The 13,657-nt window shown below is 42.5% G+C and overlaps 1 protein-coding gene across 2 annotated transcripts in view; it reads left to right on the top strand.

Moving 5' to 3' along the window:
* Nucleotides 1–13,657, top strand: part of LOC126355988 (serine/threonine-protein kinase 32B) — a 635,590-nt gene that overhangs the window by 418,172 nt on the left and 203,761 nt on the right. For both annotated transcript variants that reach the window (XM_050006606.1, XM_050006607.1), the window contains exon 4: nucleotides 13,416–13,575. In XM_050006606.1, coding sequence (XP_049862563.1) covers nucleotides 13,416–13,575 — 160 coding nt within the window. The remainder of the gene's footprint in view (nucleotides 1–13,415; nucleotides 13,576–13,657) is intronic.

The following is a 13,657-nucleotide window of genomic DNA, read 5'->3' as shown; positions in this document are numbered from 1 at the left end:
AAGGTAGGAGTTGACGAGGTGCAAAATTAAATAACAGAGAAAGAAGTCTTTGATACATCTCTCCATCAAAAGTGATGAGGTTGTGCATTCTGCGAAAGGCAGCCAAGAACAGTAAATTCGTCGCTGGAAAGTTGGTATCTTGTAGGAGTACACTAGAGCATCGAAAACCGGTTGTGGTGTGTATTAGTTGTAGTCGAAACGTAGAGACAAAAATCTTCGAAGAGAAAAGCTTGTGGTGAAACACAAGTAAGAAGAGAAATGAGAGAGAGAAAGCCAGGAAATATGTCAAAATAACTTTATGAAATTCTAAATGAATCCTCTTTGACTCTTTGGTCATATGTCTTCATATTGCAAAGGTATTACAGTTACGAATCTAACTGCCAGGGACAGTTTTACCGAGTCGCAGAGACCACCTAGACTTCCTTGAAAACCAAAGGAATGTTGCAGGGATTGATTTATGTTCTGAACAGATACTATCGAGAGTAATATCAAATCAATTGACTGTAACACTAAAACTCTTCAAGTTCCATGTAATTGAGTCATGTGGAATGACCATTCCTACAATTTTGAACGATCTGTCCCATCCCCTTCATGCGCCACTCGCTTTACGGGCACATCCACAACATTCTTCAGGAGTCCTACTGCTGACACAGGCGTAACCAATGACTTTCGAATCAGAATGCATATATATTATAAAAGCTGCATAAGTTACTGAGTATGTTCAGTCTGCGTTCGCAGTAAGACGTGACGCTCTCCACATAAAACTTGTTACGGTTATTTCATAATACTTACAGGAAAATTATCCTTACATGTGCCCAGGTTGATCCCGTGTTCCTAGACTTCCAGAAGGCGTACGGCACAGTTCAATAACTTTGCCTACTGAACAAAAAGCGAGCGTACGGAAAATCAAGCCAGCATTTGCATTTGATTAAAGAGTTTCTAGATAGTAGGACATAGCTTGTCATTGTTAACGGAGAGAAATCGTCAGACGTAAACCTAACTTCATGTGTACCACAAGGGAGTGTTATAGGACCATTACTAATTCCCAGCCGGCCGCGATGGTTTAACGGTTCTAGGCGCTCAGTCAGGAACCGCGCAACTGCTACGGTCTCAGGTTCGAATCCTGCCTCGGGCATGGATGTGTGTGCTGTCCTTACGTTAGTCAGGTTTAAGTCGGCCTAAGTCTAGGAGACTGATGACCTCAGATATTAAGTCTCATAGTGCTCAGAGCCATTTCAACCATTTTGAAGAGCAGTCAGTCGACGAAGGAGGCTGTGTAGAAAACCCACTTTCTACCGGCACTTGAGCATTGCTCGTCACCCTGGGATTCTTGCCAGGTACAACTAATGGATCAAATAGAGCAGATTCATAGAAAAGCAGCACCTTTCGTCAAAGGCTCGTTTAGTGAACGCGAAACAACCACTGAGATATTTACCGAACTCCAGTGACAGATGCTGTAATAGGGGTGTTGCATTACACGATGTAGATTACTTTAAAAATTCCGAGAGCGTACGTTTCTAGAAGAGTTAGCAAGTAATAATATATTGATTCCTCCCACGTAGAGTTCACGGAAATTACAGTGAACGTAAAACTGGAGAGATTCCAGGAGCTTCTGATCTTAAAATATTATACCGATATTCTACCGATGACTGAGTGAAGCTAACAGTGTAGGTGTGTTAGTCCCACACTTCAACTTCTCAGTAATATAAAGATTACCCTTTACATTTTTTGCGTAGTATCGTCAGTCTTTTCATTGGTTTCATACAATCAGCCTTGATTTCGTTTCCAGTGCCAGTCTTTTCATCTGAGGATCAACCAATGTCTACAGATTTTTCTTGTGTATTTTCTAATCTCTATCGTCATCTATAATTTTGGCCTTCAACGATACTCTCTAGTACCATGAAAAATATTCCCTCATATCTTAACACGAGTTCCACTATCTTATTCCTTTTGATAGTTAACGTTTTTCACAACTTTATTTCCTCACCGATTATGTGTAGAACTTTCTTATTTTTTACTTCTACATCTACATACGTACTCCGCAAGCCACAGTATGGTGCTATGCGCAGTGTACCTTGTTCCAATGCTAGTTATTCCCTTTCCTGTTCCATTCGCAAATAGAGTGAGGGGAACACGACCGTCTATATGTCCCCGTACAAGCCCCTGTGTCTCTTCTATTCGTGGTCCTTCAGGAAATGCGTGTTGGGTCAGTAAAATCGTCTTGCAGTCAGCTTCCAATACCGGTTCCTTTTTACACCACGGAATCCCACTGAGGTCACGAAACGTATCCGTAATACTCGCTTGTTCGTCGAATCTGACAATAACAAATCTGCAAACCCGCTTCTTTAACACCATTTCTCAAATCCTTTAGATAACTTCATTTGCGGTTTTTACATCGTCCTTAATTCATCTCTAGATGAACTACGTTCCAGACTTACATTCTCTGAGTATTCTTCTCGCAAGAAGGCCTTTTTAGGTACTAACAGACTTCATTTGGTGAAGAATTCTCTCTTTGTCTCTGCTAGACTTACTCTTAAATCCTCCTTGGTCCTTTCAGCTTTTCAGCCCGTGCACTATTGTCATTGCTCCTCTTTACTTTTTGCACCACATTACATCGTCGAACGCATTTCCAGGTCAACGAGAACTAAGAAAATATTTTGCATATTTACGCTTAATTACGTGTACCGTCAGAACTGCGTCTGTGTTGCCCTTGGATTACCTAAAGACTAATTAGTCACCATCTGATTTTCTATTACGTTTTCCTATCCTTTCCATATTACTGTGGACAGCAACTTTGATGCATGAGCCGTCACGCTGATAGTGTGCTTTCTCGCACATTTCTCCCTTGATTTCAGGAGTGAGACTATCTTACTCTTCCGAGAAGCAGCATGCTTCCAATCTCCTAGATTTTACGTTGTAACTCGAATAATTGATTTTAGAAATCGTGAAAGTATTTTGTTTATCTCATCCGACATGTTCGATCATAAGATTTTGAGAGGATTTCCAAACTCTGACAGTGACACAAAAACCCCTGTCATCCAAATCTGCAGCCCTTTCATCTTCTACCTCACTGCCAGACAGGTTTCTGTTGAGTATAGGCCTACAGTTTACTATTTCTGTCCACACCTTAGATCCTTTGTACTTAGCTCTTGATGTCTAACTCTTTTAAATTTGCCTAATTTTCTGTAGGTGAATCAGTCTTTTTTGTAAACTATTTTCTTTTCCATTTGTTCGCCATTTTGCTATAGCCGTTTCCCTTTAGCTTCCATCAACTTCCTACTGATTTAATCTCTACGAGACTTGCATGTTTCTGTTGCACAAAGTTCTTCTCAGTATGGTTTCTTATACCTAAATTTGTCATATGTGAATACCCTTTTAGAGGTATCCATTACTTGTAAACTGAACTACATACTATACGTCTTGCTATTCCAACACTTACAGCCTTACAGAATGTCGTAAGCACATACCCATTCCTCAATATTCCTATATTTCGCTTCCTAGTACGTTGGTTCATTCTCACGATTTTCTTAACCACTTGAATAAAATCTTCATTATGATGAAATTGTGATATGAGTCTGTATCTTCTGCTGAGTACGCCTTACAATTCCTTAACTGACAACCTCTGCGTCATGATGTAATCAAATAGATATCTTTTTGTGTGTCCTAGCCGTTTACAGCTAAAATTCCTCCTCTTGTGCTTTTTAACAATGTATTTGGTGTAAATAGGTGAGAATTACTGCAGAAATTAAGGGGTTTTTCCCCTCACCCTCTTCCGTTGCCGAACCTTTATTCTCGCGTAAACCTTCTTCCATGCTTTCTTATGCTATAACTTCTCGATCCTTAATGGTGATTGAAATATTTCTGCATTCATATCTGAGCTGTACATTCAAGTCCTTCATACACAGTCTATCTTTCTTGGTCTGCTGCTTTTGTAGCCAGCATGTGTGCCTAACTATAGTAGTCGTACTTAGTGTGGTTTCGGCTCTGATGAGAATAACCCTATCTCTGAATCGTTCACGGTAATGTAATCTTTGTCATCTCCTCTTATTCATAGCTATTCCTTCTCCAGTTCATACCATTTTCTGCTGTCGATGTATCTCTGTATTCATGTAACCCCGCACATTCAGCCGGTGTCGTTTCTAAGACAGCAGTATGCATTGAGTATGGAAGGAACGCCCCTTCGACGTCGTGTCATTACAGACGGAGCATAACGTCGGATAGGAAGAGGAAAATGAATAAAATCGGCTTTTTTTTTTAACAAAGGGCTGTTCAAAGGTTTCGCGTTACTCGGTTTAGCAAAATCACGGTAAACCTACATGTGAAAGGTCGGATGAAAATTCGAACATCAGTTCTCAATAATACAAAGCCAGTCCCTCAAAATCTAGACAAACTCGTCCACTTATATGCCAAACATATGTACTTCATACCACACACCCACCCTTCAGGTAGAAAGATAGCAGTTTATGCAGAGAGAAAAATTTTAGTATTTGGGGACCGAGTTGGCCTTCTAGACCTTAAACGAACAATTCTATACTACTTATGTTTTTCTTTCTACGATTGTAGTGCGTCAGAAAAATAAGATGTCTGTCAATCCATGAAAAAGGGTGAGGCTTATCTCAAAACGAGGGAATAAACGATATTTTCAGCGGAGTACGGACTGTTTTCATCAATTAGCTACATAGCGATGGTGACCAGTAGTTTCAGTTATCACTCACCGAACCTTGAGTTTTAATAGAATTCCACTTGATATGACATTTATGGGCAGTTGAATTTGATAACTAGCATCGTTTCTGAACAGAAGGTGTCCTTTTGGAAATGACAGCAGGACTTGTCTTTTTATCATTTATTGGCAAGAGCGTTTTATGAAGCGCCAAATTTTTGCATTTCTCGTGGAAATTCTTTCATACTATGGAAGTAGGCTAGGCTATCTGTCTCTTTACTTTCCATAACTTATCTCTTGTAAATCATTCTTTGTGATACGCGAACTAACACTCAACTACATCACGAGCGTGCACCTATGTACTTAGCTCTTCACTCTTTCACGCATAACTCTTTCCTTGAATTAGCTAGCTACGCTCGTTAAACTCCCTTGGGTGGTATCCCTCTCGCAGGTTATGTTTTTTTTCGAGGGACCATTGGTGTTCCTCGATCACACCTAAGTTCTGCTTACAGCACACATAAGTAGATAACTGGTGGCTAGTCAGGATCGCTGGGAATTTTTAAATCTTCTGGCCCCTTAGAGTCCCATTGGTATACACCGCGTGCATTAAACGCAGCTGCAGCAACGTTACGACAGATGGGGGCCTCAAAATACAACATTACATGGATTTTGTTATTAAGAAAACAAGATTGAGGAAGGAAATCGGCCATTTTCTTTTAAAGGAAGCTTCCCTGTACTTAACTCATTTAGGAAAAACGTATAAAACCGAAATCTTGATAGCTGGAAGTGGGTACGAAACGGTGTCCCCCCCCCCCCCCCCCCCGTAAAGAGTCCAGTGTTTTAACCACTGCTGTCCTTCGCTCCTTAAAATAAGAATAGTTTTTCCGCAGGTATCGACACCAGAAAACGCTTTAGTTAACTGCAAGTCCCTTCAGAACATTTACTGACTGATATTTAATTATGGCTGATTCTGACCTATTACTGATGATTTCACATAACAGAAAAGAGTTTTAGATAATTTTATAAACTGAAACTCTTTTGACTGGCTGCACATAATACTTAATTCCAATACTCACTTTGTTTTTTTACATTTAAAGGCATATACAGTTCATCTTTGTCTGAAATAACACACAGCTTTCGTTTTACGTGAGATACTTACATACTGCGAAACTCATTTATAGGGCTTCTTTTTCAACATTGTCTCCCATTGGGCATCAGAAATTTGAAATTTGGCGTAAAAGTTCCTTACAATTTTCGTCTCCTATGGTGCATCGTGTGCCGCCCTGGACATCCCACTCGGTCTCAGCGACACTTCAAATAGCAAGGTGTGGACACACGTATAGGGTAGACCAGAGTTTAGAAGTTTATGTGAAGTGTAAGGTGGGTGGGTTTATTTTGTCACTAAATTTCACGAAAATTGTGCCTGATATCCTCGTCGATGTGACACACGGTGGAAAGGTCTTAACACCCCCTTTTATCCACATTTCACCCCTTCTCTTGACGACTCCGCAATGGAAGTCACAACCACGAAATCCAGGGTTGAAAACATGAGGATTCCTTCTTGGCAGCCGACAAAAACATTTCAGGCAGACTGTCGCTGAGAGTCGGCACGAAAAGGACGTGTGTGGAGGATGGGGGGGGGGGGGGGGCGGAAGGAGGGCTAACTAAAACAGCGTCATTGAAACTAATCATTCCCTTGGAGACCTGATTGCCATACACTTTCGCGGTCGGAAACGACAATTCACAATGCGATGAGCAATAGGATGTACTTATTGACAACCTTTGACACTGTCGATACACGCCATACGATTCAACATTTCTGTCAGGATTCCGTGGGCTTGCAATCCCACTGAACATGATTGCAACCCTTTGGTGTGTAGCACGACTGCAAAATGGTTCAAATGGCTCTGAGCACTATGGGACTATCTGAGGTCATCAGTCCCCTAGACGTAGAACTACTTAAGCCCGCATCTCGTGGTCCTGCGGTAGCGTTCTCGCTTCCCACGCCCAGGTTCCCGGGTTAGATTCCCGGCGGGGTCAGGGATTTTCTCTGCCTCGTGATGGCTGGGTGTTAAGTGATGTCCTTAAGTTAATTAGGATTAAGTAGTTCTAAGTTCTAGGGGTCTGATGACCATAGATGTTAAGTCGCATAGTGCTCAGAGCCATTTGAACCATTTTGATAAATAAACAAACAACAAAAGTAACTATTATGCACTAAACCTTACAAAAAATATTATTTTACCTAATGATTCATGCTGTCGTCGTTCAATATGTTTTGTGTGGAGGAAATGATGATGTGATACTTAACTAATGTGATGAAATTGGTGCCAACGTGACAGCAATAACCAACCTCCCATCTCTCATGCACCTCTGAGCTCCGAAATTTTTTTGGCGTGTGCCTAATGGGAGATTATTACGGCGTCTCGAAGAAGTTACCCCGTCATTGTTTTGCACAGTGTAGTTTTCAACACGTTCTCACAATAATGTTTGTATAAATAAAATGTTAGTTACAGTTACTTGTCTCTTGCCCAGCTCTGCATTGCAATCCATATGGGCGTGGGTTAAGAGAAACACTTCTACATAACTTAGGAAAACTGGGCACATATCCTTTAGTTTTATTTTTCTTTTCACACTTCATTCTCATTAAGTAAATGATATGAAACATTGCACTACTTCTCTGTCAATAACCTCATATTTACGGTGCGACAACGGAGAAGATTTTAACTGCACGGATTGTTTGCTTATTTGGCGTCTCTGGTCCAGTTCGTGCTCAAATTGCCAAATTATCTCTGCTTCTCTCTCTCTCTGTCTGTCTCTCTCTCTCTCTGTCTCTCTCTCTCTCTCTCTCTCTCTCTCTCTCTCTCTCTCTCTCCCCCTCCCCCTCTCCCTCTCACTGCCCTGTCCCTGTGTGGGTGGGTGTTTGAGTGTGTGTGTGTGTGTGTGTGTGAGAGAGAGAGAGAGAGAGAGAGAGAGAGGCAGACAGGGACAGAAAGAGAATGAGTGAGTTTCCTTTCGAATGTGTAAAACAAATTCTCCCTTTTTTACAAGGAATGAATTTTCTGGGGAGAGGGATTAGTTGGTACCACGCTCATTACTGAAATCTTAACAATATACTAAGAAAAAAAGTTTCACTTTACAGAACTAATATTTGTAATACTCGGTGAAGAAACATAGCCACATCAGGAAACTTGTAGTATTTAGTTTAATAACACTAACAGGAACACTGCTGTCCATTGAAACTGCAGCATCACTATACCATAAAGCTACGTCAGATTAGCAGGAAATTCACTACATTCTTGGATACACAATTTTTTCTTTCCACGTTATAACGTAGGGCCACATGTTGCTGATGCTTACATACCTCGATGTAGTTTCCGAATGTCGCCCTGGACAGCAGGATAACCAGTCGTAACACCCACTAAAACTTCTTGGTTAATTATTGCCGAGAGTGGCCCTGCAACTTCCCGCCAACCACTACGCATAAAGAGTTCTGGAGTAGAGTTTAAGTAACATATAGTAGCATATATGTATCTGCCATCCCAGCTAATTTCGTCTCGATGTCCGACTCTGTTAGAAACAATGTTCCCATCAAGGCTGGCAGTTCTATGGTCTAAATTTCACACCCTGCGTTCCCCCAGATCACCTACAAATTTAATCATATCCTCTTCTCCCTACACCCTATGCGCTCAATAAGAAAAATTTCGTTATTTGCTACTTTTCTTGGAGTTAAGTTTTAAAGGCCAGCGGTGTACAAGGTGTTTACAAATACACTGCAGCTACTCACAGTGGTCCAGTGAGGGCTTTAATAATTGTATAACAGTGAAACTTCGTAGATAAGCTAAGACCTCGATGTGGAACCGATTTACGCTGCATAAAGTTAATTCCAGTTTTGGCCGCCAGGTTCATATCTGGGGCTGTGAATGCAAGAAAGACGTATAGGAATGTTTCCTTATTTAATCGTTTAGGAACAGAACATGGGCAGAAAAATTCAAACAAGTCAAAAAGGCATAGTGCAGATTTTATTATCAACCGCCGCTTTCACTGTTTGTTTAGTAGGAGCACCGGAGTCGTCGACATGATGCCGCACCTCTAAAATGACTCGCAACTATTCCGATGGAATCTGCGCAATGTGTTCCTGTATGCTGGTTATCAGATCAGGTAGAGACCGAACCTGTCCCAATTATCGCGTTCGTTTAAATATCCCCGGAGCCAGAAGGCGATCTTCGAAGCCTTGCATTTGGAAAACCTTTGGGTGTAATACGTTCGTGGAAGCTTGCATTAAGCAGATCTCTAACGGACGAGCGACATGAGGTGTCACCCCATCTTGTCCGAAAACAGTGGTTTCTACACAGTTGCACTCTTCCAGAGGAATAATCACGTGCTGAAAAAGGAGATCAGGATAATGTGTAGACGTCACGGTACACCTGACAAGTCCTCTGGGTGAATTCTCGTCAAAGAAGAACGAACGGAGAGTAAAAGTGCTTCTGAATCACAATAAAACACTGCGAGTGCCATCACTCTTCGTGCACAGCACACGGTTTAACAGCACCACAAATTCTACAGTTCTGTGTATCCACTGCACCCTGCAGTGTAAAATGAGTCTCGTCACTCCGTAGAATTTCCCCGCCACATGTCAACAAGTTCGATCAGTGCTAGAAACCGAAGACTAAATTCAGAACGTTGGTGGGGACCATGAGGTACCACTTACTACACCGTCTGCATGTTGTACGGGTACCAGCGTAATGTAGACACGAAACTTGCGGTACTGTTGGCCAAGGGATGGACAAATCTCGTGACACTGCCGAGCACTAGCGCTACTAAGGGAGAGTGCTGCATGGTCACTTACAGCAACAGAAACCTCGTCAGGATCTTCTACCGGAATAGGACGCCTTCCTATTCCAGGTATCACACTATGCTCACGATCATCTTCTTTAAACAATTTAATGTCAATGGAACTCTCCTCGGACGTTTCAGTCGGTGATGGTCCTCTCAAAGCAGCAATGTAATTGCTACATTTCACATAAAACAGTTTCACTGACAGCTCATAGTTTGTCCGCTAGATAACGTCACCGTTCGCTCACCCTGTCGCTTGTCAGATGACACTGTGGATGTCATACCGTCATACATACCGTGTACAGGACCATATTTGTACCTGAGGGCAACAGTTGGAGCGAAATTTTTTCCAGCGTAAATCTATTCCACATTTACGCATTAGCATATCTACCAAGTTTCACTGCCATACGAAAATTAGAGCCCTCACTGAAAGTTCGTGAGTAGCTGCACTTTAATTATAACAATCCGGTATGTAGCACTTGACTGAGCGAGGTGGAGCAGTGGTTAAACCCACTGGACTCGCATTCGGGAGGACGACAGCTCAAACCCGTCTCCGGCCATCCTGATTTAGGTTTTCCGTGATTTCCCTAAATCGCTTCAGGCAAATGCCGGGATCGATCCTTTGAAATGGCACGGCTGATTTCCTTCCCCATCCTTTCCTACTCCGAGCTTGTGCTCCGTCTGTAATGATCACGTTGTCGACGGGACGTTAAACACTAATCTCCTCCTCCTCCTGTAGCACTTGTGCACTAAGTAAAGCACAACTTTTAAAGCAAAACTTCTTCACTGGAATAGGAATTGCTCAAACGAAATATTTCAGCTCACTTCCAAACGTACATTTGTTAAGTACCAGACATTTAATAACACCTTGTTGGAAGTTTTTCTGAGCAGATATCACTGTGCGAGCTAACATCTCAAAGATGTTTCGGCTCACATGCGGTTCCTCTTCGTCGAAATGTCTTTGCTCAAACTCCTCTAGGGGTTGAAATGCATTCGTCGCATAACACGCCCTAAATTAGACACTTGGGACCCTTTGGTTACATTGTCTGGCTGATGGCGAGTTTTCGAAACTGTATGAAACGTACAACGTTAATATAACATATTATTACAGTAATAATAGTATCCGGAGCTAAATTAATGACCCATAAATGATGTAGGTCACACTGTTGCGATTTGGTTAGAATAATGTTTATTCAGAAAGCAAACTAATAGCGAAAGTGGTCGTACTTAGAGTTACTGTTACAGTCGATCGCATATCCATTCGACACGGTTCGATCATTCACAATGTCATCGCGAATTACAAGTCCGATACTCCAACTCGTTGCCTATGTGGAAAATTAGAGTTCACACTAGGCGCACGGCTACTCACCTCTCAGAGGCCAAGTCCCGCGATACCACACAACGCGAAATTTTCTCAGTTGTTTCACTTCCTAGCTACCTAAAGACTGACCATCCGCTCTCGCGTCTCCACGAGCACTGTCCCGCTGCAGGTCAACAGCCGCGTTCCTCCGCGAGCCGAACATCTTCGCTCAACTGACTAGAGCAGTTCCCTTTCCTGAAGCCGTCCCTCTGATTGGCTCTGAGCACTACGAGACTTAGCTTCTGAGGTCATCAGTCCCCTAGAACTTAGAACTAATTAAACCTAACTAACCTATGGTCATCATACACATCCATGCCCGAGGCAGGATTCGAACCTGCGACCGTAGCAGTCGCGCGGCTCCAGACTGTAGCGCCTAGAACCGCTCGACCACTCCGGCAGGCTGTCCCTTTGATTGACTACAGCTTATTCTACATTATTTTACAAGTTAACATACTTAAATAATTAAAGCTTGACCACTTTCACATTCTGTATAAAGTAACAATAATATCCTTTACATAATAAACGTTAAATTCTTTTACATAAAAGCAATACAATTTCCTTCTTAACTTCGAATGTCAAAGGCAGTAGCCTTGCACCAATGTGCTTTCTGATAAATAAACGCGCGTATCTCGTGGTCGTGCGGTAGCGTTCTCACTTCCCACGACCGGGTTCCCGGGTTCGATTCCCGGCCGGGTCAGGGATTTTCTCTGCCTCGTGATGGCTGGGTGTTGTGTGATGTCCTTAGGTTAGTTAGGTTTAAGTAGTTCTAAGTTCTAGGGGTCTGATGACCATAGATGTTAAGTCGCATAGTGCTCAGAGCCATTTGAACCATTTTGATAAATAAACAAACAACAAAAGTAACTATTATGCACTAAACCTTACAAAAAATATTATTTTACCTAATGATTCATGCTGTCGTCGTTCAATATGTTTTGTGTGGAGGAAATGATGATGTGATACTTAACTAAAAATACTGGCAATTTAAATTTAATATATATCTTTTAAGAAAATGAAGTTGCAAATTTGATATTTGCTACATTTGTCATTTTAATAATGCGGTTTTATATGATATATCAATCGTTAAGATCGACCAAATCGTTCTGATTTTAGCATTCAGGTCTTTGTTACAAAACTTTTTAATTTCACTTGAACAGAAAATGCTAAAATGTTATAGATATGATCAACGTTCAAGTTTTATTGGGATCACCATGAAAATTTATGAAGCTTGCTAGGTTAAAATTACTGTGGCTTCATTCCCTGAATTACTACAGAATTAAATAGTTTTCATAAATGTTTGCATTTATGGCTGATCTTGGGACTGCCATATTTAACACTGCTACATATCCCTGGACACAAACAGCTTCGGCGGGGTTTTCGTATGACGTAGGTTATCGTCTGTCTGATTCTCACACTACAGCGCTTAGGCCTCATTCGGCACAATAGACGCCTGTGAATTTCCCCATGCCGTGGCGAATCTGCGCTCTTTGTGGCACACGGTCCTGGATGACAGGGTTCGTTTCATAATTCCTGAAGGCTGACTCTTTCGGCCGTATACTTAAATCTACATCTACATCCATACTCCGCTAGCCACCTGACGGTGTGTGGTGGAGGGTACCTTGAGTACCTGTATCGGTTCCCCCTTCTATTCCAGTCTCGTATTGTTCGTGGGAAGAAGGATTGTCGGTATGCCTCTGTGTCGACTCTAATCTCTCTGATTTTATCCTCATGGTCTCTTCGCGAGATGTACATACGAGGGAGCAATATACCGCTTGACTCCTCGGTGAAGGTATGTTCTCGAAATTTCAACAAAAGCCCGTACCGAGCTACTGAGCGTCTCTCTTGCAGAGTCTTCCACTGGAGTTTATCTATCATCTCCGTAAGGCTTTCGCGATTTCTAAATGACCCTGTAACGAAGCGCGCTGCTTTCCGTTGGATCTTCTCTATCTTTTCTATCAACCCTATCTGATACGGATCCCACACTGCTGAGCAGTATTCAAGCAGTGGGCGACAAGCGTACTGTAACCTACTTCCTTTATTTTCGGATTGCATTTCCTTAGGATTCTTCCAATGAACCTGAGTCTGGCATCTGCTTTACCGACGATCAACTTTATATGATCATTCCTGATGCGTACACCCAGATAATTTATGGAATAAACTGCTTCCAGTTGCTGACCTGCTATGTTGTAGCTAAATGGCAACGGATGTTTCTTTCTGTGTATTCGCAGCACACTACACTTGTCTACATTGAGATTCAATTGCCATTCCATGCACCATGCGTCAATTCGCTGCAGATCCTCCTGCATTTCAGTACAATTTTACATTGTTACAACCTCTCGATATACCACAGCATCATCCGCAAAAAGCCTCAGTGAACTTCCGATGTCATCCACAAGATCATTTATGTATATTGTGAATAGCAACGTTGGTACGACACTCCCTTGCGGCGCACCTGAAATCACTCTTACTTCGGAAGACTTCTCTCCATTGAGAATGACATGCTGCGTTCTGTAAATGAGAGCGAAATGCTGGTGAAGCTGCAACTGCCGGTGTTGGGTGTTGCAGACGAGGAGGACCTGTTCATGGTGTCGGACCTGCTGCTGGGCGGCGACCTGCGCTACCACATCTCGCAGCGGGTGCGCTTCTCGGAGGCGTGCGTGCAGCTGTACGTTTGCGAGCTGGCCATGGCGCTGGACTACCTGCACAGCCGCCGCATCGTGCACAGGTGGGGCGCGCAACCGGTGCACCGCATCGCTCCAGCACTGCTGCGTCCCCGCATGCCACCCTGCACTCACGTACGGCGGGCG

This window comes from Schistocerca gregaria, chromosome 3 (genome assembly GCF_023897955.1).
Source record: "Schistocerca gregaria isolate iqSchGreg1 chromosome 3, iqSchGreg1.2, whole genome shotgun sequence".
Classification (NCBI taxonomy): Eukaryota; Metazoa; Arthropoda; class Insecta; order Orthoptera; family Acrididae; genus Schistocerca; species Schistocerca gregaria.
Note: the sequence above shows the minus strand (reverse complement) of the source record. Positions and strands in the feature narration are given on the sequence as shown.